This window comes from Cuculus canorus, chromosome 2 (assembly GCF_017976375.1).
Source record: "Cuculus canorus isolate bCucCan1 chromosome 2, bCucCan1.pri, whole genome shotgun sequence".
Taxonomy (NCBI): domain Eukaryota; kingdom Metazoa; phylum Chordata; class Aves; order Cuculiformes; family Cuculidae; genus Cuculus; species Cuculus canorus.
Window position 1 is genome coordinate 119,894,618 of NC_071402.1, and position 25,074 is coordinate 119,919,691.

The 25,074-nt window shown below is 38.1% G+C and overlaps 2 protein-coding genes across 5 annotated transcripts in view; one reads left to right on the top strand and one right to left on the bottom strand.

Annotated features, from left to right (window-relative positions):
* TOP2B (DNA topoisomerase II beta) overlaps window positions 1-17,005 on the top strand; it is a 60,591-nt gene extending 43,586 nt beyond the window's left edge. Inside the window, exons 21-36 of the mRNA XM_054059050.1 lie at window positions 105-336; window positions 1,780-1,914; window positions 2,363-2,563; window positions 4,248-4,443; window positions 4,607-4,698; window positions 5,467-5,622; window positions 5,762-5,845; window positions 6,911-7,108; window positions 7,459-7,603; window positions 8,840-8,998; window positions 9,827-10,034; window positions 10,537-10,619; window positions 10,935-11,045; window positions 14,981-15,097; window positions 16,181-16,278; window positions 16,519-17,005. Of these exons, the coding sequence (XP_053915025.1) occupies window positions 105-336; window positions 1,780-1,914; window positions 2,363-2,563; window positions 4,248-4,443; window positions 4,607-4,698; window positions 5,467-5,622; window positions 5,762-5,845; window positions 6,911-7,108; window positions 7,459-7,603; window positions 8,840-8,998; window positions 9,827-10,034; window positions 10,537-10,619; window positions 10,935-11,045; window positions 14,981-15,097; window positions 16,181-16,278; window positions 16,519-16,680 (2,377 nt within the window). The 3' untranslated portion in view covers window positions 16,681-17,005. The remainder of the gene's footprint in view (window positions 1-104; window positions 337-1,779; window positions 1,915-2,362; window positions 2,564-4,247; window positions 4,444-4,606; window positions 4,699-5,466; window positions 5,623-5,761; window positions 5,846-6,910; window positions 7,109-7,458; window positions 7,604-8,839; window positions 8,999-9,826; window positions 10,035-10,536; window positions 10,620-10,934; window positions 11,046-14,980; window positions 15,098-16,180; window positions 16,279-16,518) is intronic.
* Window positions 17,006-17,035: 30 nt separating this feature from the next.
* The window catches only part of RARB (retinoic acid receptor beta), a 330,118-nt gene continuing 322,079 nt past the window's right edge, over window positions 17,036-25,074 (bottom strand). For all 4 annotated transcript variants that reach the window (XM_054059052.1, XM_054059053.1, XM_054059054.1 and 1 more), the window contains 3 exons: window positions 23,492-23,696; window positions 22,051-22,209; window positions 17,036-18,524 (listed from right to left, as the gene is read on the bottom strand). In XM_054059052.1, the coding sequence (XP_053915027.1) occupies window positions 18,328-18,524; window positions 22,051-22,209; window positions 23,492-23,696 (561 nt within the window). In that variant the 3' untranslated portion in view covers window positions 17,036-18,327. The remainder of the gene's footprint in view (window positions 18,525-22,050; window positions 22,210-23,491; window positions 23,697-25,074) is intronic.

The window sequence follows — 25,074 nt, forward strand, 5'->3', positions numbered from 1 at the left end:
CTATCTGCAGATAGATCATATCTGGACCTATGGACTGTTAAAGCATTATGTACTTTACTTACTGGATTCCAGACAAACAATTTTTTTTTCTTTTTTTCTTAAAGCCCTTTAGCAAGGCTGCTTTTTCCATCAGTGGATGACAACTTGCTTAAATTCCTTTATGATGACAACCAGCGTGTAGAGCCTGAATGGTATATTCCCATCATTCCTATGGTTTTAGTAAATGGAGCTGAAGGAATTGGTACCGGATGGGCTTGCAAACTTCCAAACTACGATACCAGAGAGATTGTAAACAATGTCAGACGAATGCTGGATGGCTTAGATCCCCACCCAATGGTAAAAATAAGACTATATACTGATACCTTATACATTTGCTAAATAAACCTTATTTTGTACTTAGAAAATTAATTAATGTCAGTGCTTGATTATTGGAACATCGTGAGTTCGATTGTCCCAGTAGTTTTGTGTAGGAGCTTTTATTGACTGTTGGGATGAGGTTGGGGAAGTTCATCTTGAGGTGAAAACATTACAATTAATATTTTCCCAATTATTTCAGAGGACTTTTTCTCCAGTCTGCTGGCTGTAAGCCTTTGCAGTTGAAAGTCTTACAGAGTAGTTATGACATGACAGTAAATAGTTGTACCCCTCTTTCTTTTTTGAGGTACTATGACTTATCTTCAGCCTAACTTAACATTTCCTCTTTTTTGTCTGAATTGTACTCTTTTATTTATCTGTAAGCATAGGAGAAGTTATTGTCACTGTTCAAGAAAATTAGCAGTTTCTGAACTGCATCAAGCTTCTGTTTCTTTATTCTAAAATTTCTGAGAAGTTTTGGGAGTAGTCTATACTTGAAAAAGTTTGGACAGGAAGAATACCTGGGTGAACCCAGAGTATCTGTAACCAAGAGATGACATACAGATAACATAACCTTGCCTTTACATCTGATGGATATTGCTGCTTTGCTGTGTTTACCAAGTCACAGAAGCAGAAACATCTTTTCTTTTCTTTTTAGATCACAGTTCACTGAGTGTGCAGTATCAATTTTCATGGCATAGTGAATTCCCTTTTCCAAGTTCTTGGGAACAATTAATAGTTTTTTTGTTTTTTAATTAATGCAATCCATTGCCCTTCCTTTAGGATTCCTAGGTCGCCTGTGTAGTCTCATAGTCAGTTGAAACTTCACTGTGATTGAAAGAGGCAGTTGTGCCTCTGTGTAGCTCCTTTCTGTATGCTGGTATGTGTTTGTGGCTGCATGGTAAGCTGGATGAGGGAGTCAGTTCTGTAAAGAAAAATTCCCCACGCCATTATTTACTTTATAAACTGGATGGGTTCCACTATCTTTGCCAGACAGTACAAGAATGAAAAAATGGTTAGGGAAGGTAGCACCTATTCTGTGAAGTTATTGCGAGGCTGGGGTGTTAAACTGCTTTCTGTCATGCCTTCTCTGCGCTTCTAGTTTTCTTTAAAAAAGAAACAAAACAAAACAAAAAATGAACCACAAACAAACAAAACCCCCACCACTTCACTGGGTTCAGCTGCATCTTCTTAATCATATCTGTACTCTGTAGATGTTAAGACACTTGCTTCTGTCACTTGCGTGCCTGTGGTCTGCTTTTTCCATAGTATTTTTCCTATGACTTCGGATTTTCACAGGCATGATGGGCTGGTTGATGGATTAGTGCAATATAAGGTGATAGCTGTGTGGAGTATGGAAAAAAATATTTTTCTGATATTTTATTGTGAAGATTGTTACCATTTTGCTGGGGTTTGCAATTTCAGCTCCCAAACTACAAAAACTTCAAAGGAACCATTCAGGAACTTGGTCAAAACCAGTATGTAGTCAGTGGTGAGATATTCGTGGTGGACAGGAACACAGTAGAAATCACAGAACTTCCAGTAAGGACGTGGACCCAGGTAAGTAACAGTGAAATATGCATACATAAAACCTCAAAATAATTTAAAGTTACTCATTAAATTATTTAATTAATAAACTTTTTAACAGTGTTTCTGATGATTATACATACATGGGCGGGAACATGATTTCATTCTTTTGTGTGCCTTTCTAGAAGATGGTTTTCTACTTGTGCCATCTACTGTCCTAACTACAAAGAATAGCTGCTTCTCCTGCTGAATTAGTATTTAACACTTTTTTTTTTGTTGAGTAGACTTTTCTGTCCGTGTTATATGCCTCTTACGTTTGTGCTAGTCTTGGCCTGCATTTTGCAGGTTTTACTGGTTCTGTAAATGATACCTGGTGTCAGATTTAATGCACAAAGCTTTGAAATCTTATGCTGTTCAGTTGGTTTAAGAAATTTGGGATTTTAAGAAGTGTTTCTGTTTTTTGCTACTCTGTTTTTAATAGGTGTACAAAGAGCAGGTTCTAGAACCTATGTTGAATGGAACTGAAAAAACTCCAGCATTAATTTCTGACTACAAGGAGTACCACACTGATACAACTGTTAAATTTGTTGTGAAGATGACTGAAGAAAAACTTGCACAGGCAGAAGCTGCTGGATTGCACAAAGTTTTTAAGCTTCAAACAAGTCTTACTTGTAATTCTATGGTAACTTTTTCATGTTTGGCTATCAGAATCCTTAGAGTTGCTTGTAATTGTAGTATACGTTGGTATTTGGTCTTGAACAGTGTACTGTGTATTTGAAATTGTTTGAATAGTAGAAAATTGTAGTCATGACAGATATTAGGTCAGAATTGATCAGATCATCCATTTAGTCCTGATGAATCTTTCAAACCATATAGACAGGCTCAGTGTAGTTAGTTTCCTGTAACTGAATATTTCCTATGCACCTAACCAAAAATGGTTACTATAAAGTAGATCACACAGATAATTTTCTACCATGTTGTAATCAGGTTTGAGTTTTAATATAGAGGCAACTTACATTTTCAAAATTGCGCTTTCTGCAGGACTATTACTCTTCTAATAGGAGTTAAATGATCCAGTGTTTTCACCAACATAAATCCCATTTTAGGTTGTAAGGTATAGAAAACACTTTACTTAAGCTGCTCAAGATGTAATTGTGATGTAAATTACTCCTATGGTTTATTCTGGTTGTAGTAAGGTGGGAGTAAGAATGTGAGTACATACATGTCTGTCAATTTTTGATTTGTCAAGGGATTTGAAGTGTAAGATGGTTTCTGCTAGGATAACTCCAAACAGCCTGTCTTTACAAAGACTGAAAAACCATTTTTTTGTTTTTGTTTTTTTTTTTATGGCAGATACTACTTTCAGGTATTATCACAAAGAAAAAGTACCATTACTGTTGCTATTATGGTATAAATCAAAAGCTGTGTGAAAAAAAAAGATTAAAAATTAATTAAAAGAGCATAGAATTGGAAGAGGAAAAAGGCCTTGCTCCACCCATTTTGTAGATTGTGTTTGAAAAGTGAATAGTGATATATACAAAGTGATAGTATTTCTCACAAGTTTAAACAGTCTTATGAATTTCTGTGAGAATCTATCTTCAAATTAATGTTTAACAGAGTGCAAAATGTTTTGCAACTTAATCCTGCATTTTCTGCCTGCTGAAGTAAATAGTAAGGGCAGCTTTCTGTGTATGTGCAGGAATTCATCTGCCCTAGCATCTTAAAAAGTTATGAGAGCTAATAATCATGGTTCACCCAACTCCCAAATAGATGTTTTCAGTAGATGAATTGCCCTCTAGAGGGGCTTATTTCTTTCAGCTGACGGTAGAGGGCGCCTAGGGTGACCATTTCACCTATAAATATGTAGAATGGATATGTCAGATGTCAGACAGGATTGATTACACCTTTCATGTAAAAATGATGTTTTACTTTGTGCTTGAACTTGAAGGATGGCAGCATTTGCAGCTGAAAAGTGGCAAATTTCACAGCTGAACTGAAAGATTATTAAAGATACTTTTCAACTGTTATGTTAAATAGTTGTGAGTCAGTAGGTGTTATTGAACTTGTGCTTTAGTATTTAGACAAATTAGTCAGTCACCTGTATCCAGGCATATTTTTCTACATAGAAGTCTTCCTGTTGGAACATGTTACCATAAATTTCATTGTCAATCTACTTGTGAATAAAAATGGAATCTATCCAGCTGTGTGCTGTGTAGTTCCATAGTAAGGTTTGAGTTCACAATCTTCCCAATACTACTGTTTGTATGGTGCATGTAAATGTGCAGTAGGAATAAACTCATACACAATAGTTTAGCCAAGTTTGAATCATGCAATCTCTCTCAAGCAGCATATTATGTATTTTATAGGTGCTATTTGATCATATGGGATGTTTAAAGAAGTATGAAACTGTGCAGGACATCCTGAAGGAGTTCTTTGATTTGCGATTACATTATTATAGCTTACGCAAGGAATGGCTTGTGGGAATGCTGGGGGCAGAGTCTACCAAACTTAACAATCAAGCTCGTTTTGTTCTAGAGAAGATACAAGGAAAAATTACCATAGGTGAGTAAATGTAAGTTAGAATTGATAACAGTGGGGGGAAAATCTGGAAATTATTTTATTCTAGTAGATGCTTGGCATGCAAGACATTTATTTTCATGACACTGATCTTTTTTTTTCTCCCCCTCTCCTTGCCGCCCTCTCCCCGGATATGTGTGTCTTGTAGAGAACAGATCAAAGAGGGATTTGATTCAAATGTTGGTTCAGAGAGGTTATGAATCTGATCCAGTAAAAGCCTGGAAGGAAGCACAAGAAAAGGTAATAATCTGAAATATCTGCTTATATTTAATGATGTTAATGTTCTAAATGACATTAGTTTATTCAGTTGTTTGTTTTCTAATAGTCTAACTTTATATATAACGCATATAACACTTTTAAAAGATTATTGATTACTCCTTATTAGCTTCCATTTTTAAAAATACATAACACTTCTACAAAAATATTGTCACATAATATTGGTTTTATGTATGTATAATTCTTAGAAGAAAACTAGGCGATACAAGTCTGTAAATGAGAATGCAGAGAATGGAATTTCTTAACGTACCTACATCAAAGCTGGCAACTCAATTTCTGACTGATATATAAAATACTGCATCAGTTACCCCGCACATAACTGATTTTCCCCTTATTATTTAATTTTCATGATTGCAAAATGTAATTATTTATTTTCTGTAATGAAACATGAATACTATGAAGCTATGACTTTCGAACTTCAATAAATTTTACCTTGACCTATATTTATTTCTGCTTTTTTAAAACCCAAGACTGTTTTTTAATGTTCCAAAAGAGATATGTGACAAGTTTAATTTCATGTTTTACCATGGAAAGGTAAAATTAGTGATTATATAATCCAGCTATGGATGGTCATATCAACACAGCCTTTTGGAAAGGCCCAGAAAAATGTTAAGGTTATTGAATCTATGAGGGTGCGCCTTACTAGTCCGTGATGGTGCTTTGGAGCAGCATTACAGTTCATGCATAGAGCTCAGATTATTAATGCTTGTAATTGTGAATATTGCACTTTAGGCAGCAGAAGAGGAGGACCCGCAAAACGCAAATGATGATGCTTCCTCTGCTTCTGGCTCAACTTCTGGCCCTGACTTTAATTATATCTTGAACATGTCTCTGTGGTCGCTCACGAAAGAGAAAGTAGAAGAGTTAATTAAGCAGAGAGATTCCAAGGTTGGTACACCATGGAAGGCTTGCTCTGAAATGATATAGTAATTACTGATGTGTCTGATTGTGAATGTTCTGTTTCAATAGTAATTCCTTTAGTCATAACTTAGTAACTTACATTCTTTATACTACTTTCATGTTTTAGGAGAGAGAACTAAATGACCTTAAAAGGAAATCTTCTTCAGATCTCTGGAAAGAAGATTTAGCAGCCTTCGTTGAAGAGCTTGAAGTATGTTTCATTTTACCTATCTTTCTAAAAACTATTAAGTTTAAATTTATTTTATTAAAAGCATTAATTAATTACAATGATTAAAATTTAAGCAAAATAATAAAAAAATACCCCATCTTGGATTAAAAGCAGATAGACCCCCAAATAAGTGGAAATCAATATCGGGTATTTGTGTTATTAGTTGTTTTTCTCAGGGATTGTCTCTTGCATCCATACAATTTAATATTTTTTCCAAATCACTGATGGTAAAAGAAAAATGACCAGCAGATAATTTGTTTTCAGATGACGCACAACTCGGGGAGTAGTAACTGGTAATAGTAATAATTATAGTAGTTTTATGTGATCTAATTGGCTGTAAGGCAACAAGTATTGTTAAATACTAAGCTGTAGATGTAGGAACAAACTGTGTAGACCATAAGTACCATATGAAGGGCTCTTTGCCTCATCAGGCGCTCTGGAAAAGGTAAAATCCTGTTGGTGGGTGTCTTGCTGAGCCTCAGCTTTGAATGTTGCCTGAAAAGAGCTGATGTAATCTTTTGAAGTGGCACAGGGTAACACAAATAGCACATTTCTTTTATTTCTCAGTGTGTTTGTGGTACAGCTACAATTGGAAAAGTTGTGTTTGGATGTCTGTATTTCAGCTGTATGTTCATACTGTAAAAAATGCTGATGAAAGGACTGGAAAATGGTTCTTAAAAATGACTTTAGAAACTAGCTGCTTAAATTGAAAGCTGAAATAATGAAAAGTTACACTAGTACCTGCCTGCACACATGAGAAATAAGAACTAAGTAAAAGAAAGATTTTCAGTCTAGCAGGGTCCAGAAGTTCATATTTATTTAATCTTGAACAAAAGTATAGTTTTTAACTGTAAAGGGTAATGAAGAATTTACCAAGGTTAAGTGGTTGGTTTCTCATTTCTGGAAAGTGTGTTACAATTCAAGTGAGAATTAAGGGAAGTCTTACGCTCCATGTTACAAGGAGATGAATCTTAAAAAATCGTCATGTCTCACTTTGTCCTCATTAAGAAAGAATGTGTTCTTCCTCCCCCGTCTCTTGTTTGTTAGAAAGTAGAAGCACAGGAAAGAGAAGATATTTTGGCTGGCATGGTTGGCAAACCAATAAAAGGAAAAGTCGGCAAACCCAAGATGAAGAAACTTCAATTAGAAGAGACCATGCCATCACCGTTTGGCCGAAGAATAGTTCCACAGATAACATCTGCAATGAAAGCTGATGCCAGTAAGAAGCTGCTGAAAAAGAAAAAGGTATATCAAAACTATTGGTATAGTTAGGCTATTTATTATTTAAATGCTGTATTTTTCTACTTGAGTAGTATAAATTCAAATCACTAGAACTCATTAATGCTGCATTTAAACTGCTTTACTGACATAATGCATAAAGAAGTTGATACTGGATTTCTTTTACATTTGCAAACCTCTTGCGACTACTTATTGTTTAGGTGCTTTTATTGAAATTTCTTCTTTCCAAGACTGTTCAACAAATTTAATATACCAGTCTACTATTGTTTATCATCTTTTGCAAAACTATTCTGGTTCTGTCGTGAAATATAAAGGTGTAATTTATTATGTTTTGCCTGACTTCTTTATATTTTTAGGGTGAAACTGATTCTTTAGCAATAAAAATGGAATTTGATGAAGAATTTAGTGGTGTGCCAGCTGAGGGTGGTGGTGATGACTCACTGAATACATCAGCCACAGCAGCTAAAACCCCTAAACCTAAGAGAGAGAAGAAGGAGCCTGGTAAGATACTTACACAGTCATAGTTAACCTTAGTGACATATATTAAATTGGGCATTAAATATATTTTCAACATGTAGTGAGAAGGGATATGTACCACAATAATCACAGTTTACTTTGATTTTCTTCCCTAAAAAGATATATGGAAACATTTGAAAGTACTCTGCTGAAATTTCTGTTGTGTAAGCTACTTATCTGAGGGTGGTGTATCTTACATTTTCTACATGCAGGTTTTCTTGGGGTCTAAAGCTTTTCATTTGTAAGTAGAAAAATAGATTAATTTTATCTAATTATACTAATTCTGTGCAAATTGAAATGTCTAGTTTGCGTGACCCCTGATGTTGAAAGATGTGACACTCGCCCTCAGTCTGAGTAGGGATTGTAATACTTGATTAAATGAAAGTATTTTCCTATTGACATATTCAGTCATTCTGACTTTTAAAAAGTTATGCATGTTACGACTTGGCAGACTAAGTAATGTCTATGTTAAGTTTCCTTCTTCCTCTCTTATTAGGAATTTATTATTCCTGTTTGGGAAATACATAGTAATGGGGGGCAGCAACAAAAAAGAAAGCGAAAAGCAAAAGAAAAGGTTTAAGTATGCGGGACTTTTTTCTTTTTTTTATAAAAAGGGGATTTAAAAGTGGTTATGCAAATAACTCTTCTGAGATAAGATCTGGTTTTAATTATTCAGAGGATTATCCAACCTGAATAGATTAACTGAATACAGTTATGACCGAGTTGTCTACATGCAACTCAAATCTCCCCTAGTTCGTGTTGAGCTGGAGCCAATTAGCCCAGCTTAACCTGAGCTTGCCCTGAATTGAGTGGCCGTGTTGTTACCCCCTAGTAGGGTGTCCCCCTGCTTCACATGTTACCTGGATTTTTCCAATAACTGCTCCTGATTGTGTTCCCTGAATAAAGGAAAACTGTTCTTTTCCTGGAAAATCCCAGCAACCTTAAAAAAATGGAAGTTTGACTACAAAGAAGCCAAAACTTGAAATTAGAGGCTTTTATGTTTTTTTTCAGTCATAAAACAAATTTGTTTGGCAGCAGCTGGTGAGATTCTATGTGAACTAATTCCTTGGTAATTTTCTTCAAGAAAGGAGAAGAAACTTTGCAACTTAAAGGAGAACTTTTTAAGATAAAAAATGACACAAAATTTATGCTTCATAAACGATTAGAAGAGATGAAAGTATTTTTTACACTGACTGTAGTAAATGCTTTAACTTGTGGCAGGTAACAGGGTAAGAAGAACACCATCATCAACAAAATCGGGTGCAAAAAAAGTGAAGAAACGAAACCCATGGTCGGATGATGAATCCAAGTCTGAAAGTGACTTAGAAGAGAATGAGCCTGTGATTATTCCAAGAGACTCCCTGCTTAGGAGAGCAGCAGGTACCCAAGCATTTGTGAATTGTGCATTGTGACCTAAAGTTTCAACTAAAAACCTACATTTTCTTTTGACCACAGCCTTCCTTTAGAACTTGATATCTTACAGAGAGCTTGCATTATGTTTTCTTCTCTGTGTCGTTAGTGAAAAAAACTCTTAATGTCAAGACCAGGATCTTAATAGTTGATAAGAAGGATTTTTGTAAGTTGGTCCAGAAATATTTTTCCCCTATTCTAAATGCTAGTAGAAATTACTCACAAAACTAGTGAACTATACAAGAAATAGACAAGGTAATACCATTGCAAAAAAAAATTGCTCTGTCATATAAGGTGCAAAAGCCCAAATGGCTACTAAAAAAATTTATCAAAAAAAATCTCAACAATGCATGAAAAGCAAAAATATCAGAAACTGAATGTTTAGAAAATATATAAATATTTGATAGTTTAAGAAAAACACACTGATTTTTCTGGAAAATCATTGATCATGTTTTCAAGGATTCGATTAGGAAGAATGTTCAAATGGTTGATTCAAGAAAACTTCAGTTATGAGTGAAGGATTCAAATTTCTTAGAAGTACTTATGCAGTGATGTCTCCATAATGCCGTTAACTGAAGGTATCTGAGAAAGCCACCAGTGGTGTTAGATGTTTGGTAACACACTAAATTACATCCTTATATTCTTCCAAGCTCAAACAAAGCTCTTTTGCTGGTCTTTTTTGTTGTATACTCTGAGGTTGGGATTGCTTAATGACTTCCACTTTGACTTCCACTTTTTTTATTAACATAAACAACTATCTTGAAATGAGTATGTATGTGATTTTTTTTTTTTTTTTAGCTGAGCGGCCCAAGTATACTTTTGACTTCTCGGAAGAAGAAGATGATGCCGATGATGATGATGATGCCAACAATAACAATGATTTGGATGAGCTCAAAGTAAAAGCCTCTCCAGTTACAAATGACAGAGAGGATGAGTTTGTTCCCTCAGACAGTTTAGAAAAAGATGAATATGACTTCTCCCCAGCCAAATCAAAGCCATCTCCAGAGTAAGTACTGTAACGCAGCAATATTTCTATACTAATAAGTTTTTTGAATGCAGAAATCTCTAAACAAAGCAAACATCAGCCTGTTGCTACTCTACATGTACCATATAAAATATAACTTGTACATTTTGGGGGGAGGCAATTGAAATGTTTGCTATTTCAGCCTTGCAGTTGATCTGTGCAGAGGTTAACACTTGCCAAATTATGGTACATGGTCAGTAATACTGTCTGTTAAACTGCATTTTGTAAGATTATCTGTTTTCCATCTTGTACCAGTCTGGCACATCGAACTATTGAAAAAAACCCCATAATTCTGTTAATTTTAAATGCCTTAAGTTCATGACTGAATGGTGATTTTAGGGGTTTGACTTCTGCAAGCATATAAAAAATGCTAGAAATGCTTTGTAGTGCTAAAAAGGATTTTAGTCTCACATGGATATTATAATGTCTAAATGCTTCAGTATGTAATTAATGCAACTCATAATTTCTTTTTTCTCTTTGAAAGAAGGAAAATATCTCAAGACAAGAAAAATCAAGATTTTGGGAACATCTTCTCTTTTCCATCTTACTCGCAGAAGACAGATGATGGTAAGCTTGTTTTCACAGATCTATTTAGTCTTATAGCAACCGTTATGGTATTAGAGAGTTTATGTGGTAAACACAAACTTCACGCAGTAGTTATAGAAAAGGGATGTACAGATTTATAAGGTGGAATAGGGGGAAGAAGGTTCTGATCCTTAGAGGAGCAAAGCTTGTATTGTAGATAAGAAAGTCACTGTACACCCAGAGCCCAGATGTAGTATCAGAAGCGCTTTTTTGAGATTAATTTTAGCTGTAATTAATATTGGTGATTTAAAACATGCAGCTAATGAATCTTGTTCTAAACATACTCTGTGATTGTAGATACAACAAAATTGGACAGTGATGAAGAGGATTCTGCTCCTGTTTTCTCATCATCTTTTGCCCCAAAACAAACAGAGAAAATTCCAAGTAAAACAGTAGCTGCTAAAAAGGGTACGTATAGGATTGGCCTCTAAGCCAATGCATTTATTTAAAACTTATCTCCACCACCTTTGCAGTGTTTCCTCTAATCTTCAAAGTGGGAAATACATTAGATTATTTTGAACTCGGTGAAATTCAGCATAGGGTGTGAACTTCTTCCAGCCCACTAATGATATTAATTTCTTTTTTTCCACTGGCTGCTGAAGTGTCAATACTTAATGGTTTCCAGACATGGAGTTGGGTTCAGACGTTGTTTAGTTCAACTAATTGGAGGTTTTTGCTCTTAAGAGAATAATGAAAACATGATGACCTTGAGGTTGAAGTCTTCTGTAATGGATCTAGCTTAATTACTTTAAAAGGAAGGAGAGCAAGTGCAAAGGAGGAATCCCCCAAGAAATATTTATGTCCTAAGCAGGCTATCACAGTAAGTTCCGCATAGTGCGGTTGTTTCTTGTCTTGAAATGGAGGACGAAAGGCTCTCCTCAAACTTCAGAGGTATAAATTCTTTCAATATTTAGTCAGGCTTTCAGAACTGGCATCTTACATGGTAGAATTAAGCACAATTCCAAGAAGAGCGTGTTTATTATTTGGGTTTGTTTCTGTGTTTGTGCTTGGGTATTTGTAGGAATAAGGTTTATTTGCTCTGTCTACCTTTAGGAATATGGGTTTATCAATGGTTAGTGCTATTTTTAGGAGAAAAACTTGCACTTGTTTCTAAATGTGTTTTAAAGATTATGCTAGACACTTGCCATCATTAATGGTGAAAATGGATGCATTTAACTACTACCTAACAGTAGTTTAAATAGGCTATAAAATATAGTTATCAGGATGTGATAGACTGGGGGTTTTGTTGCTTTCAGATCTCTGCCTTTCTTCCTGTATGTCTTTCAGATAATTTCCTTTTTTTCTTGCTCTGTCTTCTGTCTTCCACAAGTTTTTTTTTGTCCTGTTATACTGTGCCCTTTCATTTTTAAAACTTGTTTTGGCCAACTTGCAGCTCAATTTAATGTATTAATTCTACCCAAATAAGATTTTTCAAGGAAATTTGCAAGAAAGCAGGCAGTTAGAATAGTTAAGTTACTCTCTTAAAAATGAGAAAAAAATATCGTGTGTTATGTATTACGTACCAGTGAATTGCAGCATCTTTTCATCCTCTCCTCCATTACTTCCCCATTTCGAATCTCTTTCTTGCTGCGTCGTGTCTAATCTAATTTGTAAACTGTTTGAATCAGCAAATGTCTGAATGCTTCTCAAATACTTTCAGCTAGTGAATTTCTATGAAACGATAAATGAAGATTGTTTACAGAAATAGCTGTTCTCTAATAGAATAATCTTTTATGTTAAATTTGTGTACTGCAGTAAAGACAAGAGAGAACTGTGTATGCAGTAGCTGGATATGATGAGTTGTCATTAACCTAACTTGAAACCTTAAAATGCAACTGTGATCTGAGTTTCTAATTAACCTTTACACTTACAAATTGGGTATAAACAGGTTATCTTTCAAGCAAAAGTTAAATTTTTGCCTTCAGAGTAACCTTAGGAACATGGCCTCCCCCGTGGCATATGACAGGTTGTTTTCACCAATTTTTGTCTCTTCTCCTTTGCCTGGATTAGATGTGACCACAGTTTTATGATCACAGTTTGACAGTGCAGTGAGGAACTAACATTCTTAGTTCGTTGGTCATCTTGTACCCTGTTAGTAGTCTCCTTGATTGTAATCTTCGTGCCCTGTATCAGCAGGCCCTCCAAACCCCATTTTCTGGCACTGTAATATTCCATCCACTCACCCTCCCGCTAAAAATGCCCATTGCATGGCTGAAACAATTGTTCCAGAGTTGTTTGGGGTTTTTTTGTGGCTTCAGAGCTTGGATTTGTAAGGATAGAAAGCTGAAACTGAAGAACCATTTGTTGTGCCTTGTTATCTGTACAGCCACATTCCCTTCTCAATGAGAAGAAATAAAGGAATAGGTATGAGTTCAGCTTCTTTTCAGACTTCAATCAATTTAAGATTAAATCTCTTGATCTCTGGTGTTCACTACAGAGGAGTTCACTACTCAGCTACTGCTGAGCTTGCGTTCCATGCACTGTTTTGAGAGATTTGTGGTCCTAGTGCTTTAGAGGAAGCCTAAGAGAAATCTGAAGAGCAGCCTTAACCTTTGGTTATAAGCACCTGCTCACCTTGCCCAGCCAGCTGTTGAGATTCTAGCTGTAGGACTGATGCCATTCCTGAACTTTCTGCCAAAAGCTGGGGCTTCTTGAGAGCCCGTGTACACTGACCCCACTGCAGACTCCATTTCATGTCATGATGCCCAGTGGAGACCTTGGCTGAACTGCTGGTGATCTCGTCGCTGTCAGAGATTCTTCCCACTTGTGCAGGCATTAGGTATATAATCTAAGGCGGTGGTTCAGAATCTCACTAGAGATAGTACAGAGTGAGATGCATGTTGTTGGACTCGATGATCCAAGAGGTCTTTTCCAACCTGGTGATTCTATGTTCTAGAAGCCATGGGCTTTAGCCACTAGATAACAATTAGAAGGTTTGCTATCATTTGAGTTTGGTGTTCCACGGGCAGACTTCACAGGAGTTGACCAGTGGTGACAGACTCTTTCAAGGGAAGAACAAGTCCAATGTTCGTGGCAGTGTCACACCTCTCTCAAATCCCCGTTATTGCCTTCACCTCAGTTCCTTGTTTGTGAGTGAGAAGTCTGCCCCTTTTCTAACATCAGTAACAAGCTCGAGGAGTCGGGGCCAGCTGAAGATAGTTACATCTCATGGTGTATGTGCTGGGTTGGACTTGTCCATGGAGCATTCTTGGCTTCTGTCTGATAGGCAGATTCTACATTAACAGCATGAGGAACTGTGCGAGGCACAATTACTTGGCCAAAACATACACAGTGCTGTAGGTGGATGTGTAAATGTCAGCTCCTGACCTTGAGTGACACTTAGATCTAAACTGGATCACTTCTACTAAGATTCTCTTGATTGCAATTTCTGCTTGCTATCTACAAGTCGATGAAATTCCTGAATCTTTCCCTTCCCTGCCCCCCAGTCCGTTTCTTAGGCTGAAAAATCTGTTTCTGAAATGAAGGACTTCATTGCCTTAAGGTACCTAAAGTCATGTACCTTTAGGTAGCACTAACCGCTCCATTGCTGATAACTAGCTACTTACTTTTGCTGATGCTTATACAAAGTATTCCTTCTGTGTGCTTTTTCCAGGCTTACTGGTAGGTCTTTGTGACTTACTTAGCTCTACTAGCATCCGGTAAAAATGATTTTTCCCAGTTGAGATATCTAAAGAGACCCATTTTAAGTTGCTTTCAAATATAGTTGCTGACTTCATTCCTAGGCATTATTGCTTTCCTCCCCAAGTCTTTTATGTGAAATGCTGCCATTGCAAGCACCATTTTTCCCCATCCGTAATGCCAAAGGCAGCTTTTTTTTTTTTTGTATTGTTAGGACCAGGTATTTGGATCGCCCAGGAGGTGTTACCACAAAACGCTGGAAAGGCATAGCTGTCTTTGCGCAGTGCCTCTCCAGTGGGTACCAGTTTAAGGTATCATAGTCAAGGCAAAAACATCACAAGCAGCAACTTCTATCCGTATAGCCTGTAACGCAGCCAGTGTGTTTAAAGTGTCCAACTTCGAGAACTTACAGTGCTGCTTTAGTTACTGGTAACCTGTTTTGTGCTCAAAAAGATGGAAAAGTATTTGATCAAAACCAATGGAACTTACTAAATGCACTGATGCATCTCAAAATAAGAGAAAGGAAACCTGTTTATTCCTCACAGTTTTAGCATAAAAGCTGAAGGATGTTTTCCCCAAGTGCAGAAACAACTCATCTTGTTTTAGTAGCTGCTATTTATGCTGTAATCGGAGTAGCTAATGAAAGTTAATACTTCTAACCAATATGTGAATGTAACATATTTAGTATCTCTAACTTCTAACAGCAAAACTTGATGTGCCCCCTAAACCTAAAAGAGCTCCCAAGACCAAGAAGGTGGAGACTGTAAACTCTGACTCAGATTCAGAATTCGGCATTCCAAAGAAGACCGCAGCACCCAAAGGTAAGAGGTTTGGTGCTGTGCTGCTTGGCACTCACCTCTGAATTCTCTGTTACACAGATTCACAATCATTTTGATAAGGAAGCAGAACTCGTATCTCTAAAATTAGACCCACACTGATTGACAAGTAAATTAATCACTAGTCATTTACTCAGCCATGAGCCTTTTCTGTGACACAAAAAGTGTCCTGACTTTTCTTGACAAACAATGCCTGAACTTTTTATTTGACCTTCGCTGTTGGGAATGTATTCAATAGTTCCCTTCTTTTCTTTTGTTCATTATTTCTGCTGCATACTGCTTATTTTTCTTTGATCTCAGCTTTTTACAAGACTAAAATTCTGGTAGTATAGTCAGTAGCAATTTCTGGCTTCTTAAACCAGTTCTTGGGTATCCCACTTATCATCGTCACAGCACAGCACACCAAGTGGTGTAATCATCAGAGGGGTCTGTAAAGGATGTGCCAGTGTTGATAACAGTTAACAGTAAATTTACTAAATAATAAAGGTGAATTAATGCTCTGTAATCAGAACAGAAGGTGACTGAGGACATGTAGTACTTTAGAAGTCATTGATCTGATGAAGTTTGTCTGTCTTGAACTGACAGCTTAAATTGCTGCAGTGAGTGGTATAAAAAATTTAAAACTGAGAAAAAAAAAAACCCAAACCCAACAAACTGTATAAATGAGAAGGAATGGCCTCACGTTGTGCCAGGGGAGGTCCAGACAGGACATTAGGAAAAATTTCTTCACTAAAAGGGTTGTTGGGCACTGGCAGAGGCTGCCCAGGGAAGTGGTTGAGTCACCATTCCTGGAGGTGTTTAAAAGATGGGCAGATGAGGTGCTGAGGGATATTATTGAGTAGTGGGCAGGTAGGATTGGACTCCATGATCTCAAAGGTCTCTTCCAACCTAGCGATTCTATGCTTCTATTTTATTGCTTTTGTGGAGAAGCTTGAGTTTTAAACTAAATTTGGCCTTTAATAAGTAGACATAAGTAATTTCAGAAGGAGTTTTGAATTTGCTGAACTCCAGAGTTTTATTTAAAGCATAATAATAAAACACATTGTTCAATCCTGTTCTTTCACCTAGGAAAAGGTAGAGGAGCAAAGAAAAGGAAGACATCCAGTTCAGAAAATGAAGGTGAATACAACCCTGGGAAGAAAACACCTAAATCAACCCCAAGCAAGGTCAGTTCCTTCTGTCCTCTTTTCTTCTTGTAAACAGGACCTAATGGATTACCCTGCATAAAGGGTGCACATTCATATTATGGGTTGCTAATATGACAATGGAGGTTAAAGTGTGTTTAGACATTAGATGTTAGAGAAGGTTTAAATTAGATGTTGGAGAAATTTTCCTTCAATTTTGAATATTAAAAGGGAAAACATACACACAAATGTCACAACTGATTTGTCTTTTCTTTCCTAAAGAAATCCAAGAAGGCCGTTTTTGACCAGGATTCTGATGTGGAAATCTTTCAGTCAGGCTTTGCCTCCGAAACTGCCCCAAAGCCACGGACGGGCCGGGCTAGAAAAGAAGTGAAATATTTTGCAGAGTCTGATGAAGATGACGATTTTGATATGTTTAATTAAGTGCCCAAAGAGCACACAAATGTTTTCCAACAAATATCTTGTGTTGTCCTTTTGTCCCTTCTGTCGCAAACTTTTGTACATTTGACTTATTTTATGTGATAATGTAATTGATGGTTTTTATTATCGTGTGTAGGCATTTTAACATTTTGTTCTTACACCTACAGTTTTATGCTCTTTTTTACTCATTGAAATGTCATGTATTTGTCTGACTGGCTTGTAGAGATGTTCTAGACAGCTGTGCTAAAGCACATTTTAATTGTCATGGTTGCAAACAGCAAACCTGCTTTTTGAAATGAAGTTTAAACATTAAAAAATGGAAAACTAGTGTGCACGTGTGTGTGTGTGTGTGTGTGCGCGCGTGCAAAATCTGGAGCAGAGGGACTGCTTCTACACAGTTGTTTTTTTAAAATAAATATATTTTATTCTTTGCCAGGAGACTCCATGGAAAAAGGTAAACAGTATATGAACATAGAAAGCATTGTTAAACAATCTCAATGTACAAACAGAGCCAGTGAAAGTACATCACAGACTTGCTAGAATATATAAAAAAAAAAAATCCACTAGTGCTTTAAATGAAACCTAAGAAACTGACACTTTAAATCTGTTAACCATTCTACCACAGTTTTCACTCTGCTTCATGGTGATTAAACAAGGCCAAGGTGGCAGATTCTCTCCTTGTGTTTCTGGAAGTCCTAGCTGTACTTCCCTAGCACCTGGAAGGCTGGATGACCCAGCTAATTCCCGGCCATCGATTCTTAAGGAAGTACCCTAGACTCTCCGATCGGAAAGCTGTAAATGAGTCTGCTGGTTATCATCCCATGAAGTTTCCCTAATGGCTTATGAACAAGTAAACAAAAACATGGTAACACTGAGAAGTGTTTCTGCCTTGGAGGCTATCAATTGTAACTGTAGAAACGGAGCAGTAAATCGTGTAGCCAAGGTCACCAGCGAGGTAAGAAACCGCTTCTTTAAATTTTAGAGCGACATTAACAGTGGAAAAAAATGACAGTTGAATAACTGACCTGGCAGTTAATGCCAAAACGGATGTCTTTTCTGCGAGCGCAGTGAGGTTCTGTATACTTTTTACAAGGAAGGAGATGCAAATTGAGGGCATCAAAGACAAGTTTTCCTATTAAACTTAAACCAGACGGTCCTTTAAACTTCCTCTTATGGATGCAAACAGCAGTCCGTTTCCTGTGGTTGATGTCTTGATGGCGTTAGGTATGAGAGACAAAAGGAAAGCACCAAACATCCAGTATAGAAAGTACAGCCATACATTTGTATGTACAAAGTCATCGAAATGCAACCAGGATTTAAAGTTTGAGATCTGTCTTGTTACCATGCAGTCTTGAATGTTCAGAGGAAAAAAACAGAAGCTTAACTATTTTTTTTTTTTTTTTTGCATGAAATGGCTGATTTAGAGTTTCAAAAGTTTGCATTTTCTAGTTTTAAGAGTTTAAACAGCAAGGAGTATATATTGATACATATGAAAATTTCTTGGTCCTTGTTGAGTTTTTATCTATATATATAAACACATATATAGATATATATTAAGTCCAGAAACTAAGCAGCAGTAAAAATGTTTCTCTTGCTTTTTCATCCCTGTACATAAAGTATTAGGAATGTCTGAAGTAGCTGGGAAATGTCTTATTGCACCATAGGGGATTGACTGACACTGCTGTTATCCACTGAACTCGGTGAGATACTCGGACTGTGTTCTGCGGGGTTTCCGTTTGAGGTTGGTGTCAGTGGTTCATGTCCTTCAGAGTTCTCCAACATTTCCTGAATAAGAGGTGGCATGGATCCAGGAATTTCCATTTTCAATGTAATGACACGTTCTGCGCCTTTAAAAAGAAAACAAAAAAGTCCGTGCCTTTAGTATGATTTGTACAATTTCCCTTTTGTCAGCATTAGCAGCAGTAATTTCGGGGTACATTATTTTAATGGATTTGGTGGCTCCTTCTCTACCTCTTTCCTACAAAGTTATGTAGGTGAATGACTTCATTGATCACAAAGAAAAGGAGTTGGATGAGGGCTCCTTAACACAATAATTTAAAATTATGACATAGCGACTGATCTTACCATAGCGCAAATTGGATGAAGTGCTGCTTTTCATGGAAGGAACCAAACCAGCATTAAATTCTACTGAAAAATTGAACTATGATCACATAGATGTCTTTATAAAATTGGAATATACTTTGCAGTTTATAATCCATACTGAATCAGTAAAGACTATAGAATGAATAAATTCTGGCTGATTTGGGTTGAACAGGTGAGGTGAATCCTGTGAGAGAACTGCAGCGACGCAAGTCAGAACCTTTCTTTCCCACGTAAAAGAAGACTCAGAATTTAACAAACCACTGTTTTTCATAAAAGAAGAAATTGAGGCAAAAGGATATTTTTTTGTGCAGCTGCCTTCTGTAAATTTCGGGCATCTTCTCTTGTGCCAATTAACCACTAAAGTACACAGACACACTAATCCTGTTTACATCCGACTCAACTGAAGTGTTTGGCTTTGTCAAGGATAATAACGGGTAGGTTTATATCAAGAGAGCTTTGCAGGCTGCCGTGCGTGGGATTAAACAAAATTACTCCATAAAGCCTGAGGACTCAGACCGTAAGCCAACAACTCGTACTGGTTAGGGAAACACGTGCCCCCCAGTCCACACCACAGTGCCTGATCCTCCTAAGCTGCGTTAAAGCTGCCTGACTGCAACGGGCGCACAGGGACTCATAGAATAGTTTGGGTTGGAAGAGACCTTAAAGATCATCCAGTTCCACCCCCCCTGCCATGGGCTGCCCAAGGCCCCATCCAGCCTGGCCTGAACACCTCCAGGGATGCGGCAGCCATAACTTCCCTGGGAAACCTGTGCCAGTGCCTCACCACCCTCATGGTCGTAAGCAAGGGATGTAGCTGACGGACTGAACACCAGTTATTAAACACTCAGCTACTGAGTGGTGAGGAGCATCAAGAGACAGGAGTATTTTGGAATAATACCTGAAACAAAGTAAGGATATACAATAAAGATTCTGTTCCACACTGAGGTGTTAATGTGCTTTACACATTTTCCTGCTGATGGGAAAATGGTTTGTCTCACCAGGACATCAGGCAAGTTGTAGCTATAAACTTCAGCATTCAAATATCTGGTCTAACACATTGCATCGGATTCCCAATATGAAAATTTCAGTCTAATGGAACAGGAATCTGTGCTTTTTAAATGTGAAGAAAGGCAAGAAGAGTCATCAACATTAGAGAAAATTGGTTATTGAAGAACCATTCCAGAGGGAAGAACTTTTGGATATATTCTGCTTATCTGTGCTGCTGAGAGCACGCTGTCAGTCACAGTGGGAACCCCAGAGCAGAAGGCAGCACAACTTATGTTCTTAGCCTTAACTTAGGAGCTTCAAAAATCATCTACAAAAGCAATGACCAACTTTTCAAGGGGAAAAAAAAGTCTCTTACATAACTTACGAACAATGGGGCAAACTGTAATGAGAAAGAAATCAGTGCAGAATTCTGCTGAGAGCTTCTCTGAGAACCATCTGTTGTCAGAGCAGTGCCGACAAACGGAATTTGGCCACCTTAAATATCTGCTTTTTGCTGTTACGGAGCAGGTCAGGTGCTGTTCCAAGTGGTTTTGTGGGGATTCTCCCTGTGAACAGCCACAGTGGTTTATTTAGGTCCTGCAAACTTCTAATTTAATACCAGGATAGGAGAACTCAGAAGACATCTCTTGCTTTGGTATCACAAACGCTTAATTCTTTTGTTACAATACTTCTAATGCCAGAGAAGAACGCAGCTGTGTAACGAACTCTAGGAAGACGAGACATTCTCAGTCTTTTAGGTTCACCCTTGCTTTGGTAATTGCTTTCAGGGATGATGTACCATCAAAAGTCATTATCTCCTAATGTACATCCTTCCAAATGAAACTCAGGGCACACCCACCCCACCAGGACACCACCAGTCCATTGGTGCGATTTAATTCTACTATAAAACATTAATGATATAAGTTAAATACTTATGTCAGAATGGAAAGAGGAATCCTTTCCTATGCATTGAACGTAAGGAGACAGAGAAGGAAAGTGGAAACAGATTTCCCACAAGCAAGAACAGTAGAACGAAAGTGGTCCCCTTAATATTTGTATAGCTCAGTACCGCTGTAAGTTTATTTTGTGGATTCAGTTGGATGGAAATTGCTTTACTTGAGGGCAAATGGCAAGCTTTAGATAACCTGGTAAGTGGTTTCTTTTTAGGATACTTTTGCTTCCGGCTCTGGTGTTTCCCTTCTAAGTTAATCTTTTGATACTAATCCATCCAATTAAATTGCTCACTTCTTTTTATAAGCTTAGCTATAGCTTAATCTTTTAACTTAGATATAAACTGTTTAACAGTTCTGGTTTTAATGTAAAACAAGTGTACTTATTTGAGTGATTTAACTGCTGTTTTTTTTCCCCTGAAGTCTTCTCAAAAACCACACCAAATGAGCCATCTTTTCAAAGGCATAAATCAAATCTATAGCTACACAGGTACCTGTACCCGCAAGCTCCTGTGCTTTGCTCATCTATCAGGGGTAGCAAATCTGTAGCTGAGTAAGCAGAGGAAGAAAGCAAATCTACAATAAATAAGAACTGTAGCACTTCAGGCTCTCTGTGTCCAGACTGGTGCATCCCCGATCCACGAGTCTGGAGGTGAACATATATGAAGCAGCTGAACACGTCTAAAATTGGGGCCTGGGGAGATGTAGGGATACACGAACAAGAGCAACGTGATCTTTTTCAAAGCCACATCATGGAGCGTGTGCAGAGGCTGCCAATGGGTGACACAGTCCTGACGGCCCACTGTGACTTTCAGAAGAGCTGCCAGGCTCCGATCTCTGCCTGTACACATCGAGGGACAAAGCATTAAGTGGGGAACCTCTCTGATGAAGAGAAAGCATTCCACTTCACTCATGCTTTAGAGAAGTCATGTAATGGCACTTAGACTGTACGTGTTTCACATGGTAAATCTATCACATACAAGGCTACACAAAATCTTCAAACAAAATCAATCCATGTGTAAGCATGGTTAGTTTGGATTAGAGATGCTGGATCTCCAAAATCCTGGTAATCAGTTTTAAATCTTCTGTATGTCAGAGCACATTTTAGGGTAATTCTGGATGCACAAGTGTTTTCTGCTGTCTGTAAACAAAGTGTGTCTTGAAAGTTGTTAGTGCTGCAATTTAAACAGAAGTTACACAAAGAAGAAGGGAAGAGAAAGTTCACAAGGACCTTTCTTAGGTAGACTAAAAAACCAATAGCCCAGGTGTCTAGGCCAGTCTCCTCTCAACTGCAACATCGACACTATTGCTGAGTGATGAGGAGACTCTGTACCTTTTGCGCTGATGCTGCGAAGATCTGTGATTTTCATTAAGATCTTTGGGAACATATGAGGCTTGTTGGGTCGTCTCTTTCGGATGTAAATTTTCAGTGCTTCAAGCAGCGGTTCCTGAAGCTTATCCACTTTCATAGGTTCTTCAAGGTCCTGGCGATCTGTAGAAAAATATTATATCACTCATACGGTTTAAAGTATCCCCAAAGCACAGAAGCTCTTCCATGTTCTTGATAAGAATTCCATTAATTTCCTCTCTCTCTCCACTTATGACCCACACTCTTGTAGTGAATATTCCCTAAGAAGGGCAGAAATCATGGCTTTCTGAAAGAGATTCATTTTTGACTGAAACATGAATGGAAAGTGACTGGAAAGGTTTGTCATTTGAGTGGTCCAGAATTACCAGTTTGCTCCCGTGCCTCCCTCTCCAAGGGGAAAATACCTTACTGCAAACAGTATTTCACAATTAATTTTGTAGGCACCACTGATCCGAGGTGTACAAAGAGATTGCAGCCAATCTGTTTTGTTTCACTATTAAACCAAAACGAGTTACCGTCAGGCATCAGCAGATGGCACTGCTTGCCTGAGTGACAACGCACATCATCCATAAACCAGGATGCACCGGTCACATATGGATGATATCTCGGAACCCACCAATGCTTTTGATGGGTTATGGTTAGAAAGACATAAAACCAGAATGATTTTGTACTAAAGAGCCACTGACTGTAACAAAGACTGGCTCTTGTTCCTTAAACATTCTCTTGTAGCACCCAGTCTGTATTTCAGCCAAATGGCCCAACCAAACAAGGTGTGTTTCTACTGCAAGCCCAGATTTTGCTAATGAGGAGAGAGAGCAGGTGATTAAAATAACAGAAACATACAGGGGATTTGGGAAATGACCCGAGATTTCACATTCTATATTTTAAAACCATGGCTTCACCCGATTTTACTTGAAAACTGCCCTTTCAAGCTGCAATCACCCCCCTCGCATCATGTCACCAGAGCCACTACGCTGATTTTGGAGTACACTCGATATATGTTTTCTAAAAAAAGTTATCACCAGTGACTTCTGCATGAATGTAATGAGATGCACGTGCATCCAATTATGTTTATGAGTAAGAGCTGCCTAACAAGGGTCATTCATATATGTACCCATATACTGCTTACAAAAAAATGCAGCAGGATGTAGTCCTTTATCAGGCAAACAATGGCATCGGTTGATTGACAGAATAATTAATTGAAAAATGTATCAATCATAAACCAAATAACTATCACCAGGGCAAAACAAACCTTTAGTGTTAAGCGGTTTATATAACAGATGTAATAACATTACATATAGATATGTTACATGTTTTAGTACAGGAAAGTAAAAGAAGTGAAACAATAGAAGATCTTATTGTGTTTGTCCTTTTCAAACGCATCTGAGTTCGTGTTGTACGGTACCTCCACAGATTAAGCAGATGGCACTAAGGAGACCGGTTTCTGTATCATCCATTTCCAAAGGCAGGAGCTGGTTGGCAAACGTGAACACGAGATCGGTCAGCGGGCCAAATCCGGCGTTGTGCATCTGAGTTCGGTTTAGGGTAAGGCCATCTGAGAAGGTCATGGTGTCTTGTTCTGGTGTGTATCTTGTGCAAATTCTAAGGATCTATGAAAGGACAAAACAAAACGTAAGCTGAAGAAATCAATCCACAAGAGGTTGGTTGCGTTTTCTCCATGGGGCAAATTACCCACAGACCTGCAATACACGGTCACATCAAAACAAGCTGAAATCAAACTACCGTTTGGTCATTTCTAGTAGCACAAAAATTCTCAGATGTAACATAAATATACACAATTGACTATGGGTAAGTTTTTAACAGCAATTTGCCCCCTCCAGTTACGAAATAACCAAAACTTCTACATAATTCTCACCACTTAAGTTACCAACATTACCATGATTTTCACATAAACCGCTCGTTAATGAGTATGATCTGCACACCTAAGATCTACTGCACTGCTGCTCTAATCCAGCAAGACCATAAAAATCTCTCGCCTCTTCAAACACACACGTATTTAATTGATTTTTGGCACTGACTTTGCATGACGGTGCATCTCTGGGTTGGGTCTTTGAAAAGGACAAGGAGTCTCTGCTGCATCTTGTGTGAGTGAGCACGCACAGCTGTGAGGTGGTGAAAAAGGCAGGACCTTCTGTGACAGCAGATAGGAAAACACCACTATGGGAACACAAGGCCTGTGGGACGGCTCCCTGGAGAGCAGTGCAAAGCCCTCCATCCCCGAGCAGCTGCAGTTCCAGTCTTCACGGAGCACCACTTGGCTTGCCAGCCTGGGAGCTTGTACCGGACTGGCATATCAAACTTTGAACCCCCACATGGCAGTGTGCAGGGCTGCCGGCAGGCTGAGGAACTGGGACAGGCTTTTCTTCCTTTACAGCTGTTGTTACTTCTGTGAGCTCTAACGCTTAACCTCCTCACCAGCCAGTTGGCCTCCAGACTTCCCTGAGGCTCCTCTGGTGCTTCCCTTGTCCTGAGCCCTGGGCAGTGCTGGTGCGTGCCTGGTGCGAAGCCTATCTTCCCGCTGCCGATGGTGTCACTCACTCCTCTCCAAGCCCAGGCAGTGTTGGTTTTGGCAAGTTAACTTGTGTGCTGACAGCCACCCAGCACTGACCCCAGATGAAAGAGCATTCCAGGGGAGGATGGAGATTCACACCTCTAACTGGACACGGAGGAATGCAAAACGCACGAATAAAACACTGGGGATGCTCTGCATTTTGTTAGTAAACGCCTCTGGGGTAACCGCAGCGTCAGGAACATTGTCACAGCTGAGGTGGCAGCGTGGCTGGAGAGTGTGCAGAGCAAACCCAGGATGTGTCCCATGACAGAGTCTGTACAGCAAAGGCTCATTTGTACAGCTGCTATTAATGAACACTGCCTTAAGGATCAAACAAAAGAGATGTCCGTCATGTTGACGTATTCTCTTATATATATATATATATATATATATCAATGTTTAATGTTTAAAATAAT